The following is a 26,934-nucleotide window of genomic DNA, read 5'->3' as shown; positions in this document are numbered from 1 at the left end:
CACCTCACTCACCCTCACTCTCACTCATCCTCACTCACCCTCAACACGTCACACTCACTCACCCTCACTCAACCTCAACACCTCACCCTCACTCACTCACCCTCAACACCTCACCCTCAACACCTCACTCACCCTCACTCTCACTCATCCTCACTCAACCACCCTCAACCTCACTCACCCTCAACACCTCATCCTCAACCCCTCACCCTCAACACCTCACCCTCAACCCCTCACCCGCAATCCGTCACCCTCAACCCCTCACCCTCACTCACTCACCCTCAACCCCTCACCCTCAACCCCTCACTCACCGTCACTCTTACTCACCCTCACTCACCCTCACTCACCCTCACTCACCCTCACTCACCCTCACTCACCCTCAACACCTCACTCACCCTCACTCATCCTCACTCACCCTCAAAGCCTCACCCTCACCCACCCGCAAACCCTCACCCTAACTCACACTCAGCCTCACTCAGCCTCACTCACCTTCACTCACACTCACTCACCCTCACTCTCACTCACCCTCAACCCCTCACTCACCCTCAACCCCTCACTCACCCTCACTCACCCTCATTCACCCTCACACACCCTCACCCTCACTCACCCTCAACTCCTCACCCTCACACAGTGCAATAGGTCTCAGAGCATTTGAGTTAGAGCTTTTAGAATTGTTTATGGCTTTTTTCTTTAGCATTGGCTACAGGGAATAAAAATGCTAAAGATTTACAAAAAAAACCCATAAACAATTCTAAATGCACTAACTCTAATGCTGCGAGACCTATTGCATTTCCAATGCTTGTTATTTTAGTGCTTTAAATGGCAGTAATGTGTAATTAGGGCTATACAAATGCCCGTATAAAACAAAATTAGTAATCCACCCCTAAGAGCTTCTTTGTCCTGGTGAAGAAGGTGCCTTAGACACAGCCCATCTTGAAAAAGTGCACTACATCAGAACAGCTTCAGGAAATGCTTGTATTAATCCACTCCGATGTTAGCCCTATCATTAGAATTGTGAGTGGATTACAATATACTGACTGAGTGGTTTTACAAGAAGCAGCGACCCCTCTATCCTGCAAGGATGCCTGATGCCTTTATAAGGCTTATCATTTTGTTTCCCGGGTTTACCCATAGCTGATGGTGTATAGTTTTTCACTCTTTTTAACACACAAGTTAAAATTGAGTAATCCATCTATGAACTCTGCAATGACAATCGCTTCAAATTAAAAAAACAAATGCACACACTAAAAGCAAAAATTATACTGTCAATTCAAAATCAATTGATGTATTTGCCACACCAAACAACTCCCATGCACCAAAACATTACCTCCGACATGATGGACCTGTGACCACAACAGGCTGTTCCCTGGGCCAAAAAGGATAAGATAGTTGTGTGTGAAACTAACAAACTCACTTACTTCCAAGTTACTGCATTCTTAATACCACCCCGTCATGATTTGCACGCATGTTTCTCTTAGTCTCTCTTCTCTCTGGTTCCTTTCTCTCTGTGAGGTGTAGCGTACTAAGGGGGTGATTTATATGTTGGCAGTATGTATACTCCGTTGCAACAGTGATGAAATATACATACCACCAACATGAAGGTCCGCACGCCCGATTTAAATGCGGGCTGACCTTGAGTTTCGTCACGCAGAGACTAGTCTCTGCCATGGTAAAACATCTCTGATGGCCCTGGGGAGTAAGGACAGTAAGAGAAATGGTTACGTCTGCCCATCCCAATTTTTTTTTTTACTGTTTTTCCCTGCCAGGTAAAACCTTGCTGTAAGGAACAGTAAAATCATTATAACGCTCTCTCCGCCATAGGGAAAGAGTCCCCGGTGAGGGGAGCTTATATTTTTTCTTTACAAAAAGAAAATCCTGTTGTAGCCCCATAGCAGAGTTAAATGCATTGACAAGTGGTTCCTGCCATTGCTTTTATAGATGACGCCTGCTTGGCAGTCATTTATAAAGTATGCAGACGGTCTCTCTATCACGAGGACGAAGTTATTTACTCCGTCCCCATGTCCGAATGGCAGGCCGCCCACCTTTATGTATATCAGGGCCTAAGTTTCTTACACTCAAAGTGAGCCCTGCATAAACTCTACATTTGGTGAATTGCTCACAATACGTTTTTGTTGCTTCTTAAAAGAGGTTAATTCTTAAGAGCTGAGCTACTTAAGAGAGTAAAAGAGTACTGGACATAGTAGAAATCAACATTATCTGATTGTGCCGTTTCCCCCTAAAAATAATCAGATCAGTCCCAACTGAGCAAAATTCGAATTAGTTTGTAATCTGGCTGTTGATACAAATGATATACTAAATAAAACAACGGTCTGGGTCCAATTCTCAGGTCAGAAATCTCATCTGAACTTCCATCCTGAAACCCTCCAGACTAGTACCTCGGAGCGCTTTATAATTCCCAAGTCCCTCTGGGGGGCCTGGGGATTTGTATGCCCCTCACACATCACGTAAGTACAAAATACAGCCTACTGCCAGGGAATATACCATTTGATAAAAGCCCTGAATCCGAGTCCAGCGAGGACCTATAATGAGGGTGATGGCCTTTATCATCCGGCATAGCCCCATGTAGAAGGGCTATAAGACTGCTAGAACATTCCACTCACTGAGGGTAGAATGTTCTAAACGAAACAGAGAGAAACACAAAGATAAATGTAGTAATGTTAGTTTCAAGTCTATACCAGCCATTATTGGCCCTGAGTCACTCCATTGTCTTCTGCTCAGCTCTCTACATTCCAATGCACTTTGTGTTACCATGCAAGACCTTTGTCTACATTAAAATTTTTAGGGTGTACATAGATCTGAGTACTGCAATATGAGCACTACTGAACTATGAAACCCTAGTTTTACAATGCAGACCTCTGACATATAGATGAACCGCTGGTCAAATACACTCTGGTGTACTACAGCAGAAGGCTGAAACTGCAAAGAAGCCCGTTGCTTATTACCTGCACTCGTTATCTGCCCCACAGGGGACACGGCTGAGGTTCGCAGCAGATGTCACCCGCTGAACAATGGCGTGGTCACTCTGACACTTGGCTGGCAGCGTCACCTTCTCTGTGATCTCATTCATTCCAGTTAGTTTCCCTGTTGTAGGCAGAAATAAATCAGAATTATTTTTTACATAAATAACTGTTCATATGTACTAATTATAACCCTTTATATTATTCTGGAGAATGTGGAGCCGCTAGATGGTGAAAAGCCAGCAAACTCGCCAGCACAATGTGTGCATTGGATTTTTTAATCAGAATATACAGAAGTGAATATGTTGAAAATCACTTTCGTGTTGGTATTTTCAGAGGTTGGTAGTCAAAGAAATGCAGGTTCCTGAAGCACCCTTCCATAATCAGGATAATGGAGGAGTCCTTAACTTAGTTATCCTGTATATACATCCTTTTCTTCCAGGTCCAACCACACTGACGTAGGGCGCCCGCTCAGAGATTTTGACACAAGGCAGTCAAGACTTTGTTCAGGTTAACTGTAGGAAAGCCATCTTTTTGCTTATATCACTGAATTTGATCTTAGTATTTTGAACAACTAATATTTTAACACTAAGTAGCGCCTGCTAAGCATCTCTAAATTGCATGGGCCTGCGCTTTCCTAAAACGTTTACAAAATATGACCTTTTGCTGACTCAGTTATAATGTTCACACACGTAGCAAAGGCAGCACAAAGTTTACATTCCAGGTGAAAATTTGCGAGAGAAGTTCTTGCCACTTATATCTGGTACAAAACTGCAACCAGCCATATGACAGGACAGGTCAAGTCTGTGTTTAAGAAGAAAAAGCAAAGCATTTTGCAATAATAATGCAAGACTTAACCATTCTGGAACATCAGCTACAAATGCTGATTTAAAATGTATGCAGAGCTGATTGAACCCCAGTTCACGCTGAGATTATTCCGTGCTGAGCACAAATTTCTATTTGCACCTTGCATAGGGTTACAACCTGGGTGTAAATTGCATACACCTGGAGTTTTTATCTGATGAATTTCAAATAGACAAACCTGCTGCACCTTCTAATGATAACTAACCAAGCTCTAGGTGCAGGTCAATCCCATTTCTGACGTGCCAGAGAGATTTGGGAGCAGTTACAGAATCCCTAATCAGTATTTACTATGTGCCCTTTTTGTGGTAGAAAGGCAGCTCAATTTCTGATCAATATCCGATTTTTCGAGTTCCATAGAGTGTGGATCTGGACAGAAGAGGTTGTATCTCAAACTGGAAACATGAGCTCAGAAGCCATGCTTTGTGCATTCTGCAGTGTAAAGGTACCCATTTTAGCTAAATACTACTTTTCACTAACGTTTGTTATGAAATGGATACAAAGTACATTTTCTCATCATATGGATAAATAAGTATAAAACAAATCAAGATATATTGGATTTTTATTACATACACTGCTAAATGACTTTTGTAAATATTTGTCACATAACATCTTAACCAAGACCCCACGAACAGGCTTTGAGATGGCGGTGGTTGATCTCGCTCTCTGTCGATCTCCAAAAAGCCTTTGAAACCTTCCAGTGGCGATATATGCATGCAATGATGCCCTGCATGAACTTGCGACCGAAGTGGGACTAGTGAAAAAGACATCTATATGCTTGGGCATGGGCCAGGGTTAAACTAGCGCAGAACATATTGGAGGCCTTCGAGGTAGGAACCGGTCTCCGACAGGGTTGTCCTCTGTCGCCACTGCTGTTCGCTCTGACCAATGGGCAGTTTGTGGAGATTATTCATCAGGAGGGTCGGGGAGAGGGATCTCCTCAATGATAATGATAGTTTTGCTGTGGGTGCTCTACTTGTTTGCCCGTCTTTCTCATCTGGTTACCCAGGCCCTGGTTTCAGTCACTAGACACGCCAGTGAGGAACTTAATCTCGGACGGGAGTAGACGTCGGGTCTCATGCAGATCATGCAGCACACATTTAGAAAGGGTTGTCTTGGAGTACCTGTACCGAATGACGTCCCAATTCCAGTGGCTAACCCACTGGCTGGTGAGACGCCAGATGGAGGAGCTGGGGGCTATGCACTCCAGAGATTTGAGGGTGCCCAAGTGGCTCTCTCATTACAGCTTCTACCCTACCTGGATCGTCCTCCTAAGATGCTCAACATAGCGTTAGACTCAAGGCGGAAATTACCCAAATGAGCCCAGCAGTTCCCTCCATGCTCAGGCAATCCCTCTGATCAGCCTCCCTTCTGGTAGAGGTGGTTACTTCACAGTGCATACGTTTTCGGCATGGATGCAGGCGGATCTGCTCACGGTAGGAGACTGCTAAGAGGAAGGGAAGCTGAAAACTCTTGAAACACTCATCGCAGAAGGAAGTTAACCCAAATCGCAGTTGCTGGTAAATACAGGAGTGGTGCATACACTATAGGCACTTTGGAACACAGGAAATAGGGAACCGCGAATGCTTGCGGTGTCACATATCCTTTTCACCTTTGGGCATGGCCGTAAACAGGTCTCCTGGTTTAACAAATCAGCACTCCACATGACCAAGATAGACGTCACACACATTATAGACGTAGGTGGGCAGAGGGCATTGGTCGAGAAATATGTGATAAGAATTGGGAGAAGATACTTGATCACAAGGTGTTATGAACACTAAGGGAGACTTTGTCGAACGCTGCAGAGAGGTCCAAGAGGCGGAGACGTGCTGCGTCTCCTCTGTTCCGAGTCATGTGGATGCCATCTTTGCCAGCAATGAGGGCAGTTTCCGTGTTGTGGATGGGCCTGAAAACAGACTGAATAGTGTTGAAGAGTTGGTGGTCGTCGAATCATTTGTTAAGACATTTATGAAAGATTTTCTCTGCGACCTTGGCCGTGAATGGTATAATAGAGAGTGGTTTATAGTTGGCGAGTGCTGAAGGGTCTGCAGAGGGTTTCTTGACTTTGACAAAGTGTGTTGGCCATGTTGTACAGCAGTGTGGCTGCTGTTAGTGGCGTGGAGTGGCGTAGCGTGTGGTAGACCAGGGTAGATTGTAATGAGTTAGATTGGAGTATAGTTGAAAGGGGTACATGGGAGTATAGTGGAGTGGGGTAGAGTGTGGTAGATTTAGTGGGGTATATTGGCGTAGAGTGAGGTAGACTGTAGTGGGGTACATTGTAGGAATAGAGTGGGGTAGTTGGAGTTTAGTGGGGTAGATTAGGGTGGAGTGGAGCAGGGTAGATTGGAGTGGAGTGGGGTAGATTGGTTGGATTGGAATACAGTATATTGGGGTTGGGTAGATTGGACTGGAGTGGGGTAGATAGAAGTAGGATAGATTAGAGTGGGGTAGATTAGGGTGGGATAGACTGTGGAAGATTGGAGTGGAGTCAGTCGATTGGGGAAGAGTGGAATAGGGCAGATTGGAGTGGGGTGGGGTAGACTGGAGGTGAATAGTGTAGATTGGAGTGGAGTGAGGTAGATTAGGGTAGAGTGGGGTACACATGAGTGGAGTAATTGGTGAGGGGTAGATCGGGTGATTAGAGTTGGGTAGATTGCAATGGATTGGGGTAGCCTTGAGTGGAGTGGGGTAGATAACAGTGGGGGTGATTGTGGTAGAGTCGAGTGGGGTAGAGAGCAGCGGTGTAGATTGGGGTGGGGTGTAGTTGGGTGGATTGGAGTGGAGTGGGTCAGACTGGGGAAGAGAGGAGTGGGGAGGATTGGGGTAGACTGGAGTGGAGTGTGGTCGACTGGAGTGGAAAAGAATGGAGTGGGGTAGATTGTAAAGGAGTGGGGTAGATTGTAAAGGAGTGAGGTAGATTAGAGTGGTGTAGAGTATGGTAGATTGGGGTGGAATGGAGGTGGGTAGATGGGGTGGATTGGAGTAGGATAGACAAATTAAGGCGAGAAAATTAGGGTGGAATGGGGTAGACTTGAGTGGGATAGACTGAAGAAGATTAGAGTGGAGTGGGGTAGATTAGGGTAGACTGGATCATAGTGGAGTCGTTTAGAGTGGACTAGATTGGAGTTAGAGTGGAGTGGAGTAGATTGAAATGGAGTGGAATGGGATATATTGGATCTGGGTGGGGTAGATTGGAGTGGGGAATTGAGTAGATTGGGGTAAATTGGTTTAAATTGGAGTGGGGTAGAATGAAGCAGAGTGGGGTAGACTGAGTGGGGTAGATTAGATGGAGTGGATTGGGGTAGTTTGGAGTGGAGTAGATTGAGATAGATTGCAGTGAAGCAGAGTGAGGTAGATTGGGGTTGACTGGAGTGGATTGGGGTAGACTGGAGTAGAGTAGGATGGATTGGGGTAGAGTGGAGTGGGCCAAGTGCTGTGGATTGAAAGGTGTAGAGTGGAGGGATGTAGAGTGGAGGGGCAGAGAGTGGATGAGTAGAGTGGCGTGTTGTGGAGTGGCGTGTCGTAGAGTGTCTTAGAGGGGAGGGGAGTAGAGTGGAGCGACGTAGTAGAGTGCTGTGTTGTACAGTGGAGTGCTATATAGTGGAGTGGGTAGTGAGTGCTATGCATAGTGTAGTAGTGCACTGCCATTACAGATAAAACATTTTCAATTGAAATGACCATTACATTTGCAAAGACATACAGTTTTACTGCACAGAGACGATAATGTGAGATAATGTAATCACTGAATGTATTGATGTGTTTTGATGATATTCAAATATTTGTTTCCACCACACTTCAGAATTACAAAAAAATGTGCTTCATTTGTACTTGTAATTCTGATATATTCTGAAATATCAGCACAGTTCCTTTTTACTGTGTGCAATAAAAATAACATTCTAAACCCTCTTCTCTCACATGGCTGCTCTGCAGAATTGTCATTTAAATAAAGCCAGCAAACAGAAAGCAAGCACACAGCCAATAGCAAGGAATCGGCGGAATGCATTCCCATGGAAGGTTTCAGAATGCCTAGAAGTAGTCGTAAAGCAAATTAGACAGCTATACAGTCTGTTAGGCTTCGACCTAAAAATGCTTTAATTAAAATTATTTGCAGGGTCTTGCATCTCCCATTGCTACTGGTGTATTCTGCACTCCAGAAAGCACTTTTGTGCACGCCCCCGGGGCTCTCTCGCTCTCCACTCACTCACCATTGCTTTCATCCACCAACCCCCATACTCCTTTACAAATTGTTTTCATTTTACTTTTTTTAAGAGGGCCCGGCGGCTGCCATTTGCTGCCAGGCCTCTTCTGCATTCACAAATAGAAGTACATTTTCTAAAATGTACCGTTTCAAGTAGTGCCCACCATCTTGGAGCAGTAAAAAATATATATGGACCTGTTTCCTTCTATGGGCGCCCTCATGCGTGGTGATGTATCGCGCCCATCCTCGCTCCCCAATGCTGCAACACTGGCAAAAATGTATTGACAAAGCCAATAGGTCAACAAAACGAAACATACTGGCGTTGCCCAGCCTTATTCCTTTTAATAAAGAGCTAGCAAAGCCAGATATCCTTCTTCAACCATGGAATCCACACATATGTTGTCTGACCATATATCTGACTTAATGATAATTAAGCAATTAAATAACCTCAATGTTTAACAATACAATGTTTATTTGCTTAACTGAGAACAATAATCAATTAGAGCAACCTTAACTCAATAACCGGTCTAACCCTCAGATAGCTGTCACAATCAATTTCGCCATACTGTTCTTATCCAGAGATAATTTTGTGATTACCACTCCCTAAATCTCTGTATAGCACTGATCTAGCAACATGCAGCCTATTTCACGTCTCCTTGATGAAGACAAACTAGCTTCAGAGCAAAAAGTCAGAGGAGAGGATGGGTAATTGACAATCTTTGGAATTTCCTAACTGACTGGTTTGATTTAGGTCTGGAGGTACTAAATCAACTCTTAGAACTAACCTGGATAACCTTTCTTTAGGGCAGCTGCTGGACCTTTCTCTGACCTGGATTCTGTGCATCACTGTATATTGGGTACACGTACAAAGTCATCAGGCAATGTCCTCCTTTTATTATTATTATTATTATTGGAGATTTATTAAGCGCCTGGTTACGCCACTGGCGTGTCCCCGCGCTATGGCAAGTGGAGTAACTGTCCCCCCTCCTCCCAACCAAGCTACCTACTGAAACAGATAAGTTTTAAGTTTTTTCCTAAACTGGGTTTCGGAAGATTCAAGCCGAAGTTCCAGCGGCAGATTATTCCAACATTTGGGGGCAAGGTATCTGAAGGATCTGCCTCCCATGCGAGCTTTAGAAATTCTAGGTACTTTTAGCAGCCCGGTCTGTGAGGACCGAAGGCTGCGTGTAGGCTCATAGTAAGCTATAAGGCTTTGAAGCGGGAGAGGTGCCTTGCCATTCAGAATACGGTGGCAGGTGGCAAGGGCCTTAAACTGCACTCTCCTCTCAATAGGGAGCCAATGGAGCGCTCGCAGGGCTGGCTTGGCAGATGCCCTCCTAGGGAGTCTGAGGACCAGCCGTGCTGCCGCGTTTTGGAGAACCTGCAGACGACCAATGACCCTGCCGATGGCCCCCAGATAAAGTAGATTCCCGTAATCAAGTCGGGAGGTGACCAGGGCATGCACCAGCGTCTGACGCGCTGAAATAGGAAGCAGATCTAAAACTTTCCTAAGGGTTCTCAGAACACTGAAACATACCCCCACCACCCGACCGACATGTGGGCCAAAGGTGAGGTCCCTATCGAGCCACACGCCCAAGTTCCTAGCCTCACGGCAGGGTGCGGGAGCTTCCCCCAAACACGGTGGCCACCACGCCGACGACCACGCCGACGGTACACCCCCCACCACGAGCACCTCGGTCTTGCTCCCGTTCAGCTTTAAACAGTTGGCAGACATCCAGGCAGCGAGATCATTCATGCAGTTCCTGAAAATGTCTGCCGCAAGACCGGGCGCGCGCGAAAGGGAGATGACCAATTGCGTGTCATCGGCGTAGGACACCAGGCGGAGGCCATAGCCCTCCACAATGGCCGCTAGGGGGGAGACATAAATGTTGAATAGGGTTGGGCTCAGGGACGAACCCTGTGGGACGCCCTGGCCCAGCTCAATCTCCCTAGAGTAACACTCACCTAGTCTGACCTGGAAGCACCTCTCAGAGAGGAAGGACTTAATCCACCCAAGCGCAGCTCCTGTCACCCCACCTCCATTCAGACACTGTAGCAAGATGGAATGTGCTACAGTGTCGAATGCTGCGCTTAAGTCTAAGAGGATCAGTGCCATCGTCTGGCCCTCGTCAACTCCCTGTCTGAGTGCCTCCACCGCCACGAGGAGAGCAGACTCCGTCGAGTGACGGGGACGGAAGCCAAATTGCGAGTCGTGGAGTAGCGAAGCCCTCTCCACGAACTGCATAAGTTGTATATTGGCTATTTTTTCCGCCACCTTCGCCATGTAGGGGAGAAGGGAAATGGGACGGAGATTCTCCAATTTTTCAAAGCTAACATTTGCCTTTTTTTGCAGGGGGAGTACCACTGCCTGTTTCCAGGCCTTCGGGACCACTTGCGACTCAAAGGAAGTGTCCAAGAGCTGACGCACATAAGGCTCTAGCACTGGCAGGCTGTCCTTGAGCCGATTGGGAGTGGTCGGGTCTCTGGGGGAACCGGATTTAATAGATCCACAAATACGAAGAAGCTCCGTAGTGGAGGGGGTAACAAACCCGGTAAGCCGATGTTCCCCTTCCCTTCTTGGAAATTCCAAGAGGGCAATGCCACTATCTGTCCTCTGGGGGAAGGAATTATATATATTGGAGACCTTGGTTGCAAAGTACTCCGCAATACGATTACAGCCCTCCGTAGTGCAAAGTTTTTCTGGTGCTGAGACGGATTTTCCTATTGCAATAGTTTTGTAAATAGAGAAAAGCTCCTTGGTGGACTGCTTAGCTTCCTCGATTTTATTGCAATAATATGATGATTTAGCTTTCCTAATCAACATGTGATAGGCACGTCTACAGTCAGTGTAACCGTTTTTGGCCTGCATGGAGTATGCGATCCTCCATTTCCTTTCGGCGCGTTTACATGCCGCCTTGGCCGTACGCAGGTCCTCATTGAACCAGGGCGCCGACCGTTGTATTCGGCCGCCTGGTTTCGACATACCCAGAGGTGCCATCTGATTCAAGGCTTCCAAAATGCGTTGGTCCAGGTTGAAATTCACTTCATCAACCCCGTCACCCCCAGGATGACCATTCTCGGTAAGTGCCCGATTGAATTTGGCCAGGGAGAATGCTGCCCATCTGCGCCTAGGATGTTTATCAGCGGGAGGGTCATCGGGGCGGGGTCCCTGTATTCCGATGGTAAAAGGGACGAGGAAATGATCGGACCAAGCAATGGGAATCGGTGCTTGGGCATTCACTTGGCTCCAGTTAGCAAAAACTGGGTCCAGAAGGTGACCCAGCTTGTGGGTAGATGATAATACCTTCTGCTCGAATTGTAGGCTAGCCATCGTGTGGCATAACTCGCTAGCCACTCTGTCCGAGGGAGTATCTAGGTGTAAGTTAAGATCTCCTAGGACCAGATATTTATCCGAGCGTAGGGCGGCCTCAGTAACACCTTCCACTAGCTTTCCAACAAAGGCTGTGGAAGAGCCTGGTGGACGGTAGATTAACAAGCCTTTCAGGGTGAAGCGGCCATTAATGGAAATGGAAAAGACGCCAGCTTCACTATCATCGATCGCAGTGCGATCGAGCTGACATTGATAGTCTTGCCGCACAACAATGGCTATACCGCCCCCTCTCCCACGTGGCCTGTCTAGCCTGTGAAGGCAGTAACCTTCAGGTATGGCCTCAATAATCTCCGGCATGGAGTCCTGATCCAGCCACGTTTCCGTAAGGAATAAAAGATCCCATGGTTTCCCCGTAAGGAGGTCACGGATATCAAGGGAGTGTTTCCGTAAGGAACGAACATTTAATAGGCCACATATCAAAGTATGTTGGCCAGCGGTTAGCGCCTTACCGGTGTTAAAGGTGTACTCGCAGTGGCTGCAGCCCACATTTGTCCCTGCGTCAATGCTATGGGGGCAAAGCCCACATAGCTCCCCTCGGAGGAGAAGTAACTCATCTCGACTCCAGGAGACTTGACAGGAGGGAGAGGCAGAGGTAGTGGCCCTGGGCCGCAGTCGGCCGCGGACGGGCGCAGACGGGCTTAACTCTGGCGCAACTCCGGCGCGCCTTCGTCGCGCCCGCTGCGCTCGCCCGCTGCGCTGTCGACAACACATCCGTCTTATATCCCCCCCAGCGTTCCAGCCACTAGAGCGCTGCAGTTCACTAACCGGAAGTGCCTGGCTCGGACCCTCCACGCCCTCTGCACAAACGGCGCTAATCACCGGCGTCAGACCGAGGCGGGAGGGAGGGGCGAGTCCAGTCCTCCGTGAGCAGTCAAGCAAGCTCAGCCGAGCTAAAATCTAAAGGCACACACAACACGCTGCCAACGCGCTGTGCTTCCCAGCCAGGTGAGGGGAAAAAAGTGACAATTTAAAATGTTAGCATACAGTAAAATGCTCACGCGCCGCTAAGCAAGCGAGCAGAAGCGCTTAAGTTTAAAAAGCGGTAGGGACGCTGCCACAGTCCACTTACCACGCAAGGCTCCTGAATCCGGTGCCTTATATCCCCCCCAGCGTTCCAGCCACTAGAGCGCTGCAGTTCACTAACCGGAAGTGCCTGGCTCGGACCCTCCACGCCCTCTGCACAAACGGCGCTAATCACCGGCGTCAGACCGAGGCGGGAGGGAGGGGCGAGTCCAGTCCTCCGTGAGCAGTCAAGCAAGCTCAGCCGAGCTAAAATCTAAAGGCACACACAACACGCTGCCAACGCGCTGTGCTTCCCAGCCAGGTGAGGGGAAAAAAGTGACAATTTAAAATGTTAGCATACAGTAAAATGCTCACGCGCCGCTAAGCAAGCGAGCAGAAGCGCTTAAGTTTAAAAAGCGGTAGGGACGCTGCCACAGTCCACTTACCACGCAAGGCTCCTGAATCCGGTGCCTTATATCCCCCCCAGCGTTCCAGCCACTAGAGCGCTGCAGTTCACTAACCGGAAGTGCCTGGCTCGGACCCTCCACGCCCTCTGCACAAACGGCGCTAATCACCGGCGTCAGACCGAGGCGGGAGGGAGGGGCGAGTCCAGTCCTCCGTGAGCAGTCAAGCAAGCTCAGCCGAGCTAAAATCTAAAGGCACACACAACACGCTGCCAACGCGCTGTGCTTCCCAGCCAGGTGAGGGGAAAAAAGTGACAATTTAAAATGTTAGCATACAGTAAAATGCTCACGCGCCGCTAAGCAAGCGAGCAGAAGCGCTTAAGTTTAAAAAGCGGTAGGGACGCTGCCACAGTCCACTTACCACTTTACCTCCAGGAGCCACTCAATTATCCGTGGGGCTCAAAGTGTCTCTCACTATAACTAATACTGTTTAATATCAACCTGCTCATCTGACTTTATATGTTCTACTTATGCCAAAAATAGTCAAATAATTCTCTGGTTGAATTCTAAAACCGCTTGGGTACCAGACTCCCTATTTCTGAATTACTTATTCAAAATGTATGAGTAGAAAAAGACTTCAGTGCCATTGGCAGTGATTTCTAGGTTCTATGAATAAGTGCCTCACTCCTCCATTATTGATATCATTAGCAGATGTTTTCCCTTTCATGTTTCAATACATAATTTTGCTCACTTTTGGATGGCTTGGCCAGATGGCAGCTAAACTATTCAGCTACAGAAGCATCATGTAATAAATATTTCTCTGAAGCATCCAGTGTAGAATTTAAAAGGTGTTAAATGCAACACCTCACGCAAAAGCGGGAAACATTTATAAATAGTGTATAATGTCAATGATTAGTGAAATCTGAAAGGAAGTATGCCTATTAGATCAGAGAAATCTGAAATGAAATATAACTAATAAAACACGATGTTGGCTTGAATATTAGCAGAGTCTAGTTATCCTCCAGTGGTAAAACAGGACACCAAAATGGGCCATTGATGGGGGTTGCAGGTGCGGTAATTCAGCTCAAATAAAATTGCTAGTCTTTATGATAGAGACAGTTGTCAAAAAATGCTTTAGAAGCATCTTTCCAGATTGATCCACATGCTGCTAGCTCATATCTAAACCTTGGGACTCCATAGAATACTCTCTGCAGGGAAAGGACTTTTTTCACACTGGCTCCTTGGTCTAAGGACTTCCACAGTCCAAAATGTGCTGGGGAGTAATAGCCCATTCTCTGCTCGAAATCACTCATCCCACCAGCCTGTCAGACTGAAAGGAAACGTGGATATTTTGTGTCCTGAAAATTACCTTGTTCCTTTTTAAACTCATTTTCACTCATGAATACCGGTGCCATAAGCTCTCCAACAGGTGGCTGGATGGATACATAGAACTGCCGGGTGAGAGTGCTAGAAAGGAAAAAAAATAGGCACATGGTCAACCCCTGACAAAAATGACTTCACGGTACAAAATTAAACTACGAAAATAGGACAGATGGAGTAACAATAATAATAATAATGATAAGTGAAACACGTTTTAATGTATTACCTAATGACCCATACGTTTCCATTCTAGAGCACCGTAATATTATTATTTTATGGCATTTCTTTGATCAGCCTCAAAAGATTAAAAAGGTGGAATGCACTTTGGCAGAGTTGGATATTTTGAATGTTTGCCATTATTACAATGAATCCACTACTGGAAGCTTTCATAGGGGTGGGGGGGGGGGGCGATTGAGAGGATGACAGGGCGCACTCCTACCGAGCACTTGGCATACTGCGGGTGACGGAAAGAAGCACCTCTGTTCTGTCCCACCGCCACCGGGCAGGCGAGGGGGATAGGAGGACATGTCCATCCCTGAGGCAAGGCAGGGAGCTAGGGCTCCTAACTTCCCCCTCCAGCAACCCGGGGCAATAACAACGATAGGTGAGGTTATTTTTAAACACTCCCGATATGTACCAACATCACAAGTGATTAGAAGAAAAATACAACCTCCTCCAACTTTGCAGGGCAAAGGAGAGGTAGGGTGATAGATCAACTCCTCCCCCGGGAAAAAAAGCAGACCTTACTACCCGCTTTGCACAAGTGTACAGGCTACATTTATGCCCCTTACATTGCCCAAGTGCTGGGCGGATTTCTAACTGCATGCTATATTTATCACCTCCACCTTGCCCACAGGCGGGGAAGTAAATGCCACTACCCTCTTCTGGTGTACAAGAGAATGGCTTAGTGTGTGCCCTCAGCTCACAAGGCCCAAGGGTGAAGAAGTTTTATCAAATAAAAAACAAAAGGGGGCAGTGCTGTGCGCCCCTGTGGAACACTAGATGTAGTGGACCACAGAGCAGCAGGTGACTTAACATCTGTGCCGCACTCTCTTTGCTACTTGTAAGTACAGAGCTGGATAGCCACCCCTACACTCTCTGAGGATGGTACGGTAAACGCTGCGACCCTCCCTACTCATCCGTAGATCTCAGCATTTAGTGGTCCGATGAGTTGTGAGGCAGCTCCCAGGAGCCTTGCAGCTCCTCACAGTTTTATCCAGTGTTGGACCACTTCTTAGCAAACCTCTATTTGGCAGAGGTGTTGACCTACTGCACTAACGAGAGTTCAGGGACCTATGGTATGTCCTATTATGAGCGTTGATACACTTCTGCTTAAACTATTTCCCTCTGTTATAAAAGTGTACTACAAGGATTTTGCCACCATTGGATGTTGACAATTTACAACACATAAAACAATGTTTCTTAGGTCACTGAGAAGCAGAGATCACAACATACCATAGCTGGAAGTTAGCAGCCTGGGTAGAGTCGCAGAAGTCGATACCCATAATGGCAGTGGCACTTTCCCCACATGCCAAGGATTCTAAAAGAAAAGGGGCAATTCATTAGTCTGAGATAACAGAGGCGATTACTTCTGCTTCTCATCGGTAGAACCTCCACAAAGTATTGCTTAAAATCTAAAATAAAGCATTATCAATACTAGAACAGTGGCATGCACCCTGCCTCTCAAGTCATTTTATGCTTATAGACTTTCCTGAAACTTTGCATAGGATAGCACTGCACATCTGGAGGATGTTTTTGAGTTATCTACAATGATAAAATAACAATTAAGTCGGATTATGCTTCATAGCTTCGGGGATAGTCTATTACAGGACTTACATGGTGATTTAAGAAACAATTTTGGTTATTTATACTGCTCATGCTTCCAGAGAAGGTTAGTGCTATAATCTTGAATAATAGTTAATATGTAAAGTTAATTTTTTTTTGATAAGCAAATTTGATTGATTTTAAAAACATAGAAACAAATCAGCTAAAGCACGGAAATCACAGATATAAGTTCATTCACATCATCACTATATCCCCCAATCATGAGCCCCATAAAAATACCTAGCGAAGGCTTGAGTCTGGTCAGTCAGGACCTTCCACAGCCCCCAGCCATTTCCCCCACACTCTGCGATATTTCCTGGCACGCCCCTTAGCTGTATACAAGGCTTTCTCTTGGGTCGCACACCAGTCCACCCCTCTTCGCCACTTCTCCAGGGTAGGGGGATCAGGGTTTATCCAGGCCGTCGCAATGTCCCGCTTGGCCACCATCATAGCTGGGTTATAGAACAACTTATCATTTCTGGACCCATCCATTCCGTCAGTGATCCCCAGCAAGGAGTGACGTGGGTCGTGAGGTACTTCCCAGCCCAATACCTCCGTTAACTCACCCTCAATGGGTCACCAGAACTGCCCCAAGTGGGGGCATGACCAAACCATATGGATGAAATCGCCCGGGATATGCCTACATCTTGCACACAACGCATCTGAGGGCAAACCCGCTCGCTGCAGGCGCAGAGGGCAGCGTGTAAATAATATAATTGAATCAGCTTGAGTTTGGCAGAGACAGTGACTATTCTGGGGGCCATAAGGGCATCACATGAAGTCTACATCATCAAGGGGGCCACCCATTGGTCCCGTAACTTGTCTAGCGATGTGGGAGTGTTAACAATGGTGCAGTAAATTTGGGAGACCCCCCCCTTGCCCAAGTCGCCCATTAGCGGCTGAGCCTCGGTAGGGCTGTATTCGGGGAGCCTTTTGTCGCCCGCGATGTGCTTGAGGAGGGCATGTCTCAACTGCAGATATTTATAGAGCTGGGGGGAGTGTAGGGAGTAACGAATTTGGAGTTCTTGGAAGGACAATATCTGTCCCCTCACCCACACGTCCTTTAATTGGGAGATACCAATAAGATCCCAAGTTTTAAATCCCACAACCCACTGACTTCCCAAAGCCAAACCCCCTGCCAAAGGAGAGTACACTGGGTTAGTTTCCCAAACCACCCCTTGTTTCGGAGCGAGGGCCGCCATGCCAGCAACACGGAGCGCGTCACCTCAGGTAGTTGGTTCGTAGTGGGGTCCCAATACAGCATGGCTTGGACGTCTGTAATCCCCAGTTCGCTCAATTCAAGCCTATAGGCTGGATCCGACCAGCCCCCACAAAACCAATCATGTACCACTAATAGGCGTACGCCAGAAAGTACAGATATAGGTGTGTCATCCCCATGCCGCTATCATGAGGGAATCTGACAAACAGACCGAGCCACCCAGGCCTGTCCTACTCTCCATAGAAACTTAGTGAATAGACTATCCAGTTACCTAAACCAGACCCTGGAAAACCAGAAGGGGGTGTTCTGCAGGACGTAAAGGAACCTAGGGAAGATCATCATTTTAAACAGAGCCACCATCCCAGGGGGTTCAGAGGCAGCGCTTTCCATTTGAGGAGGTCCTCCTTAGCCTTCTTAACCAAGGGGGCCACGTTGAGGGACCAGCCCAGCTCGGGGAGAAGGGCGATCCAGATCACCAGATACTTAAAGAAAGTTCATTTTAAGTTAATGATGTTTCTTGTACTGTACTGTTGGTATATTTCTTGTACCCCTCTCCCTTGTTGGTAGACTCCATCATAAAGGACTGGAATGTTGAATGCTTTCTCCTCAGTTGAGGAGAATGTGAAGGTGGAATAAAGCGTACTTTAAGACATCCTCTCATAATATTAGGTTGATCCTAGGCAGCGCGCAAGCGCTGCTTAGGAGATAACCTCTTGGAATTGGTCTGTACTTTTTTGGAAAACTCGTGCATGTACTGCAATGTTTCCAATGAGTACTCATGCTTGTACAGCATCCACCTTGCGGGAGCGAGCTGCTGCGCCATCTGTTTCCAATTATCGCGCACACTCTTGTTTACATTTGCCTGTCTCGCTGTAGCGTTAATTGGAAACAGATGGCGGTTGCGTTCACTTTTGTGGCTGCTTGTTATCCCAGACCTCTGATGAAGGGCGCAGGCAGGGGCTCTGCAATGCCCGCCTGCTCTCTCTTAACTCGAAGCTTTGTGTCCGTCTACTTGGACAAACCAGGCATTTACTGCACTTTTTAAGCCAGACTTGGCTGCTTCTAGCCAGCCTCTAACAAGCAGATGGTAAAACCACGAATGCTTTCCAAAGATGAAAAACAATCACCCGTGAATAAGTTCTCCACAAAAACAATTTCTTTTAGCTGTAAATAAGAACTTACATACAATAAATAACTTCTTGGTCACGCTGAACAGAAAAATCCCCGTTTTATTACATACTTATGTCCCCTCATTTTTGCCATTGTGTAAAAATCTCTCAATACCGACGAAAGTGCCGTAATTTGGGAAGTGATAGGATAGTTCTCAGTGGTTCTTTTTATTTCTGTCACAACAGCAAACTCGAATACATCGTTTTCGGTCCAAGAAACCACGAACATATGTATTATGCTAAAATCTGCTAGCTAGGTGGATGTGTTTGCGAATGTGCCATTGCTGATTGGAGCAGGCTCTTTAATAGTGCTTGCGGGACTTTTCAAGCGAGCGCGAGGGAATACATACATTTGAGCCAGCGCGTTCCGATGCTTGACGCTGAAAGATGAGAGTAGGTTTCGTGTAGCGTGGATCGATGCATTGTACCTTGAAATAGATGTATCTGAGCGCCCTGCCGGCCATAATTAATGGATGATACTCATGTGGCCTTCTAATCCCAGTTCTATTTGCACAAGCCGAACCAGAAGAGATGTTTAGCCGCACAAATCCATGAATTCTCTGAAAGCCATCATGTCCCTTGTGTGCCAGAGGAGCTTGCGGGCTGAACAGATAGTGCCCCAGGTAGGGAAGCCCCTCACATCTTGGGAGCACCAAGAAGGCCAACTCATTTGTGTGTAACTTTATTTTCACCTTTTATGGGCATTGCCATAAAAACAGCGCACTGACGCAGATCAGAACTGCAAGCCTGCTTCGTTGATGTCAAGGGAATTACACAGTCGTTTTAGTGCATTACCTAGAAACACTGCAGTCCATAAAGCACAGAGCAGCAACCACCGCGCCATGTTTCTCGTCTGTGCTGTCTTCAGTTTATGCACTAACTCATAAGTTACAAAGTATATGCACTGTGCATATACCTCAATGAGGTCACGTGAATTACACAGTCGTTTCTAGTGCATTACCTCCAGACACTGAAGCACTTAAAGCACATAGCAGCAACCACCACACCGTGTTTCCAATCTGTGCTATCTGGAGCTTATGCACTAACTCGTAAAGTTACCAAGTATTTGCACTGTGCATATACCTCAATGAGGTCACGTGAATTATACAGTCGTTTTTAGTGCATTACCTACAGGCACTGCAGTCCATAAAGCACAGATCACCAACCGCCACGCCATGTTTCCAATCGGTGCTATCTGGTGCTTATGCAATAACATGTAGAGTTACCAAATATATGCACTGTACATGTGCCTCAATGAGGTCATGTGAATTACACAGTTGTTTCTAGTGCATTACCTACAGACATGGCAGTCCATAAAGCACAGAGCAGCAACCAACATGCCGTGTTTCCAATCTGTGCTATCTGGAGCTTATGCACTAACTCGTAGAGTTACCCAGAATATGCACTGTGCAAATAAGTCATTGAGGGCACATGGATTACACATCGTTTTTAGTGCATTACCTACAGACACTGCAGCACTTAAAGCACAGAGCAGCAACCACCATGTCATGTTTCTCGTCTGTGCTGTCTGCAGCTCATGGCCTAGCTCGTAGAGTTACCAAGTATATGCACTGTACATATACCTCATTGAGGTCACGTTAATTACACAGTCGTTTCTAGTGCATTACCTACAGACACTGCAGTCCGCAAAGGACAGAGCACCAACCACCACGCCATGTTTCTAGTCTGTGCTATCTGGAGCTTATGCACTAACTCGTAGAGTTTCCCAGTATATGCACTGTTCAAATACGTCATCGAAGGTACATGGATTACACAGTTGTTTCTATGTGCATTACTTCCAGACACTGCAGCACTTAAAGCACAGAGCAGCAATAACCACGCCGTGTTTCCAATCTGCTATTTGGAGCTTATGCACTAACTCGTAGAGTTACCAAGTACATCCACTTTGCAAATACGTCATTCGGGGCACATGAATTACACAGTCGTTTTTATTGAATTCTCTCCAGATACTGGAGTACCTAAATCACGAAGCAGCAATCACCACGCCGTGTTTCCAATCTGTGCTGTCGGAAGCTCATGCACTAACTCATAGAGGTACCAAGTATATGCGCTGTACGCACACAGTGGCAGATCATATCTGTTCTGCAACTCCATGCAAGTTAGTGATATGGCCTAATTACCTTACTAGCAATTAAGTCCTCCCCTGAAGTATCTGCACTTAGAAGTTTTATTACTTTCTGCAAATGTTCAAAAAGGAAGTAAACCTCTCAGAAGCCGCTGAGCCTTGTTCACGATATAGAAGCACTTTAAATCTGTTGCATCACCTACTGCTCTGTAAGGGGTAAAGGCTTCAGATATCTTAGGCAGAAACGTAAACACTATATACCTACCAGAAATCTAAGGTCTATAGACAAAGCATTGTTGAGTGTACCCCATATTCGTCTGACTACATACGGTAACAGAGCCGTTTCCTATTTGGCTCTGGTTTATTGAAACAACTAACCTCTTCATGTGTGGTTTTGTACTGATTATTATAAATTTGGGAAATTGCTGAAAACATGCTTATATTGACTGAAATTGCTTCTGCTTGTGTCGGTTGGCAGAGCCAAGATGCCTATTGGGGTGAGATGTGTCCATATTAAATTTAATGAACAGAAATGTTTTTTTAGGTCGAGCCTGAGCCAGCGCACATGCGCTCCGCTGCAAGGCTTCTTGTGGCTACTCTGACTTTATCTGTGTGGGTCTGACTCCTCGCACACATTGTATTGGCTTTTGCGTGTGTCTTTCAAAAATGAAAGCACGCAAATGGCTAATGGTGGGTGCATTTCGCACCTGTTTTCTAATGTTCACTCCCACAGTGTTTTGCTATCGGGAGCGAGCAGCGGCGCACAGTGCAGCAGCCTCATTCTTCCTGTGTCAGGTTACTATTTCCGACAACCCGCGGTGCTTTCGCTTGTTTTAAATGTTCACTCCCACAGCATTTTGCCTGCAGGAGCAAGCAGCAGCACGCAGGGTGGCAGCTGCAGTGCTCGTGGATCAATTTCATTAGCTTCCAAGACTGTTCAGAGCAAAGTTGACTTTGTATGCTTACATTTCTAAACGTTTGCATGAATTCAAGGGCAAATGCTCAACCTTCTACACTACTTAAGCTTCCTCATCCCATTAAATTTCAGCCCATACAGTGAGCTTATGTTTGCACTTGTTTAAACTCGTTGGACGCACATGACGAGCTCAGCTCGTCTTGAGCCACGGTGGCCGTCATAACGATCCGAACGATCGCACGCGGGGCTGATCCCCCCGCTGTGCTGAACGTTCTGAAAAATGGGTGTGGCCGTGATGAGCTCAGCTCGTCTTGAGCACATGGCCACCGTGGCTCATGACGAGCTGAGCTTGTCACCTACACTTGGGCGCTGTGCGCGCCGCCCAGCACAGCTGAGGAATTAGCCCCGCGGCCAACGGGTTAATTTGGTTTGTTTTCACTTCCGTCCATCCACTGGCCAAGCAAAGCATATGGCATTTAGTGATATTATCTCTTTGTGTGTAGAGTCAAAGAAAGTTCTTCCAGGAGGGGCCACACGGAAGAAGGAGCACCACAAGGAAGTTGCAGGAATATTCCAGCCACAGGCAGAATGCAGGAAAAATAAAGAAATTTCATTCACAGTGTAAGAAGTTGGCCTGATATGTAGTGCTCACTATTCTAGTGATCACTGTGTATCATTCCAAACAACCCTTATTGATGATTGGTTGTAAGTCAACCTTATAGACCAGCTATCCTAGTAGCATGGACAAGAGCAGTCTTTAGGCTAAACTCTAGAGGGCGTGTTAAGCCAGCTGTTATACCATCACATATACCCCTTGAACACCAAGTGAAAGGACACCACACAAGTTGTTATGAAAATAAAAGGATATTTATTTATAACAAGTCTACCCTGATCTCTTTATGAGTCAGGGAGCTAAGCACATAACAAAACTCTTATGAAAATACTTCAAGTTGCACAATTTACACAAATCCCTGAGGGGCACGAAAAACCATATTCTACAAAAGTGGAATGCGAAATACTAGCAGGTAAGTAACAAGATCCAGAGGGTTTAGGATCGCTAGGACTACACTACTGAACCTTCAGGTTAGGAGCAGGAGGCCTAGGGAGATCGGGTGCTGAGTGTGCACTCTCACGCGGGATGCGGGACAAAGTCTATGGATGCTAGATTTCGTAAAGTTAGTGTTATCGGACGAATCCGACTAGATAGGCTGAAAACGAAAAAGGATCTGGACACTTAGATAGTTAACCTATGTTGGAGCACCGAAATACTCAAGTTACCTAACCCAGGGGCTGCGGCTGCATAGGGTTCAAAAGACGTCGGGAATCCTCGTTACAGTCTATGGAGCCTGAAAGAAGATGTTGCTGGCAGGCGACCAGTGATGATGTCCGGAGTGATCCAAGCCTGGATCGAAGATGGAGACGACCTGAAAGCAGAGGGGACACAGTTCTTAATCACTAGCCAGTGATCAGGTGGGCCCCAGGATGGCACCGGATGAAGTCACCTCGACCAGGTGAGTGGGCGACGCTGGGCTCTGCAGTCTCTCGGACCAGGAGGCGTTGTTGGCGACAAGGATGGAGGTGCGAGCTGTCCCACGAAGGTGTCTGCTGTCGGCGCTGCTGAAACCAGGATTGGAGCAACAAGCCTTGGTAAAGTCAAGCCCACGTGGTGGACTCAAGATGGCGTCTAGTGTGGACCAGGAGGGTCCGGGGTGCTCCTCTGTTGGAGGGGAGCAAGGGCCAGTCTGGAGCAACCAGACCAGAGATGGAAGTGTCGTGGTTCGTCGTCAAGAGGGCCACAAGCCAGCAGGCAAGTAGCCGGACAACGCGGTGAGCAGCAAAAAGCAGAAGGGCCCCGCGCAGATCTCGTGGATGTTGGGGGGCTGGACTTGGGTGCTGAAGCTGCTCAGGGTTAGGGCTTTTCAAACCCCAAAGCACTCACTCGAGGATCCCTCGGCGGTCGTGCTGGATAAGCGTCGTGCAGTTCTGAAGATGGCCGGTCCCTCGAGGTCTCGTCACACCCACGAATCTCAGCTGGGCTGATGATGTAGGTAGAGGTCAGAGGTGCCAGGGAATCCGGGTCTCGCTGAGCTGGGCAGTCTTGATCCGGAGGATGGACTTACAGCAAACCGCATGCGCTTAGATGGTGTCCGCTGGTGCAGGGTGGCTACTCCTTAGCCACAAGGGAGAGTCTTCAGAAAGGTTCAAGAGTTCTTTCGTGGAAAGTCATCAAGATTCAGAATTATCTAATTTGGGAAGGGGGCCCGCTCCTACCTTTATACTAAAGAAAGGGGCTGGCAAGCGACTAGGTCCTGCCCATGGGTGGGACCAGGAGGGGGGTGGTTACACCCCTCTCCCTTGTCCGGACTTTCCCCAGCTCAGGGGCTGGTGTGCCCCTGGAACTGGTTCAAACCGGCAGATGCATAGTGAGCACCGGGGTGCCACTTGCAGTCACCTTCCTCCTCAGCCCTGCCTACCTGAGATACACAAAACCCTGTCTGGGATGGTGCTAGCACTGCCCCTGACAGGAAACCCTTTGTCCAAGCTCTCCTCGCTGGAAGGACTCCCAGCAGCAGGAGGTCAGACTTGTGTCTGTGGTGGCAGCATCCATTTTGTGATGCTGAGGCTCGAGTTAACTTTAACCGGGGTTCACAGTTACATATATGTCGTGTCCCTCTAGAAGGGTGGAATGATAACCCCGTCGCCAGAATTGGCGAGGGGTTAGTATTCCAATTCGTATGACACCTTACTCGACATGTTTTGATAAAGCGATACCAAAGATAGCAAATAACCGCGAGGATTATAATGCACTTAAGAGTATATGGTACGCGTTATCATAGAACAGCTATTAGGACTTGGTTCCGCAAGCTGCAGACGGGCTCAGCTCATGCCAGAGCACCATCTCACATAATTCCAAGCACTCTGCCTTCAGGATTGTTAAGGCCTGCCATAGGAGTGACTGATAGGAATACATGTGTCCATTTTAGGGTTAGATATAGGAATACTATATCTAAAGCAAAGGGTGATTACACCACCTTGCCCCAGCTGTCGTGCAGCCAGTTGTGTCAGATTTAGATGGCCAGCCAGGGGTGGCATAATACATGCTGCAGCCCCTGGTAGGCCGTGGGTACACCTATGCCCTGGGTACAGGGACTGATAAGGTGGCCCAGTACCAATTGGTAAATGCACCTAAGGTACACGTGTCAATTTAGAGAGAGAACAGCTAGGCTGCGGGTGTGATTAGCAGGCCCACAGCCAGGGAAAGTCGTAAACCAGTGAAGCAAAAAGCAAAAATCTGGGGTGATCATAGGATTGCAGACCCTACTCTCCTACACACAGTTCAATCAATGCACAGCAGGGCAAATAAACGCTTGAGGAAACGAGATTGCTGCTTAAAAGGAGTTTTTAGGGAAATGTAAAAGCACAGCCGATGAAGACCATCTTTCATCTTACCAACTGCTCACCTCAACTTAACAGGTAGCCCCTCAGCAAAATAAATACAGCGCTCTTCGTTGCTTCTGTTAATACATAACTTGAAAGCTATGAGCAACACTCACCCACTTATACCTGTTTATTTCCCTCTCTGCTGTCCATCTGCCTTTCATCAGGTGCGAACAGATCAAAACAAGTTTTTTTTTAAAGTTCTCGACTGGCTTTAATTGTGCTCATAGTACCTCAAGCACATGCAAGCACCACATTCACGCACATGTGCTGTAGACTGCATGCTCAGTGCACATATTCAAAAAGAATATATTGTGCGGCTTAATGAGACGGGTGTGTTCTAGAGGTGGGATTCAGGGAAGGGAAAACCAGTTCTCTTTACCAAGTACTGGCACTGCATATCCAGGAATCGCCAACAATGTTTGATTGTGTCAGGTATGGGTCTGAGACCTATTGTGACATCATTCACAGGATGGCCATATAAGGTAACGAAAATGCTTATTACACTTTATCATAACTTTGCAACATGCTGCACTGTTATATTTTATATCGGTACCCTGATATAGGTCTAGGGAACATCGTTCTCTTTCCCTACATCCGCTCCCCATCATTTTATATGAACGAGCCTTATGAGGACATAACTCCAAATATGGACAGACTGCCTTATATGGACATAATGCCTTATAAGGACTGTTGTCTTTTATGGAGTAAACCTATCACCTAGTTCCATGCCAGGGGTGGGTTTTTCCCAATTGATATTACTAAGACGTCAACGCACATATGAATAATTTAGGAGTACACTCTACAGGAGGTCCACTTCACCTCTCCCATCGACGCACAAGGTTTAATCCTCTGCAAACAAGGTCGCGGGCGTTCAAGGTGTATGGTGCCAGGCTGACTGGGTGTTTCCAGTCAGGAAGGAGCAGATCTATAGAAGTGTGTGTCTTTGGATTCTGATGTGCTGTAGGGGTTGGAAGAGGGGGTGGAGACTTTGTTGAATGCTGCAGAGAGGCCCAAGAGGCAGAGAGGTGCTGTGTCTCCACCGTTCAGTCATGTGGATGCCATCTGTGGAGGCGATGAGGGCAGTTTCTGTGTTGTGGTTGGGTCTGAAAACAGACTGAATGGTGTCGAGGAGTTAGGGGTCGTCGAAGCATTCATTGAGAGATTTATGGATGATTTTCTCTATAACCTTGGCCGGGCCGGTAGAATGGAGAGTTGTTTGTAGTTGGCAAGTGCTGAAGGGTCTGCGGAGGGTTTCTTCAGGAATGGGAGGACAGGTGTGGTTTTCAAGGAATCTGAGGTCAGTGAAAAGGTGGCGGCATTCAGGATGGGTATGAACATGCGCTGATGGGTTGCAGTCCTCTGGAGTAAACATGGTAGGGGGTCCGATGGGGCCTCCTGAGGAAATGGACTTGATGGTGACAGTGGTTTCTTCTGGGGTGATGACGGGCCAATGTGGTTAGCACCGGGTCTCTGGATGAGATCAGGAGGCATTTGGTGTGGTCTGTCAGGTCTGGTTGGAAGTTGCAGTTGCTGTAAATGGCAGTGATTTTGTTCCTGAAGAATTGAGAGAGATTGTTGCAGAGTTCATGCAAGGGGCTGATTGAGAAGGAGGTGAAATTCTTCACAAATATTTATTTTCTTCTGTTGGTGATAGCATTGACAAGGTCTGCTAGAGCAGCATGTGTTTTGGTCCATATCATGTGGTGAAAGCGTCTCAGGGTTCCTGACTGCTTTGTCTGCTTTGTCCTAGCTCATTCTCCATCTGCGCTCCATGTTTTCAGTGGCATTTCATCATTCTGAGTTACTCTGTGTACCAGATGGTCTGGGGTCTAGATCTTGGTTCTCTTGGTGTGTTTGAGGTTAGCAAAGTAGTTGGTGCAGGAGGTGATCCATTTGTCAAAATTCTTGATGAATTTGGAGAGGCAGGTGTTATGTTCAGGTTGTTGGGAGAAGTGTTCCAGTCCTTGTCATTGATTCAGTTTCAGGTACAGTGGTCTGGTCTAGTGGTGTTCCAAGTGTGCTGGCCTGGAATGGTGATGCTAAACTTGACAAGGGCGTGGTATGTCCA

The 26,934-nt window shown here is 47.1% G+C and overlaps 1 protein-coding gene across 3 annotated transcripts in view; it reads right to left on the bottom strand.

The window, feature by feature from the left end:
* Positions 1 to 26,934, bottom strand: part of AP3B2 (adaptor related protein complex 3 subunit beta 2) — a 412,426-nt gene that overhangs the window by 12,598 nt on the left and 372,894 nt on the right. For all 3 annotated transcript variants that reach the window (XM_086959194.1, XM_086959192.1, XM_086959193.1), the window contains exons 24-26: positions 15,667 to 15,751; positions 14,201 to 14,298; positions 2,961 to 3,099 (exon numbers count right to left, since the gene is read on the bottom strand). In XM_086959194.1, the coding sequence (XP_086815320.1) occupies positions 2,961 to 3,099; positions 14,201 to 14,298; positions 15,667 to 15,751 (322 nt within the window). The remainder of the gene's footprint in view (positions 1 to 2,960; positions 3,100 to 14,200; positions 14,299 to 15,666; positions 15,752 to 26,934) is intronic.

This window comes from Lissotriton vulgaris, chromosome 2_2, assembly GCF_964263255.1.
Source record: "Lissotriton vulgaris chromosome 2_2, aLisVul1.2, whole genome shotgun sequence".
In the NCBI taxonomy this organism is placed as follows: Eukaryota; Metazoa; Chordata; class Amphibia; order Caudata; family Salamandridae; genus Lissotriton; species Lissotriton vulgaris.
This window is presented reverse-complemented; position numbering and strand designations above follow the sequence as displayed.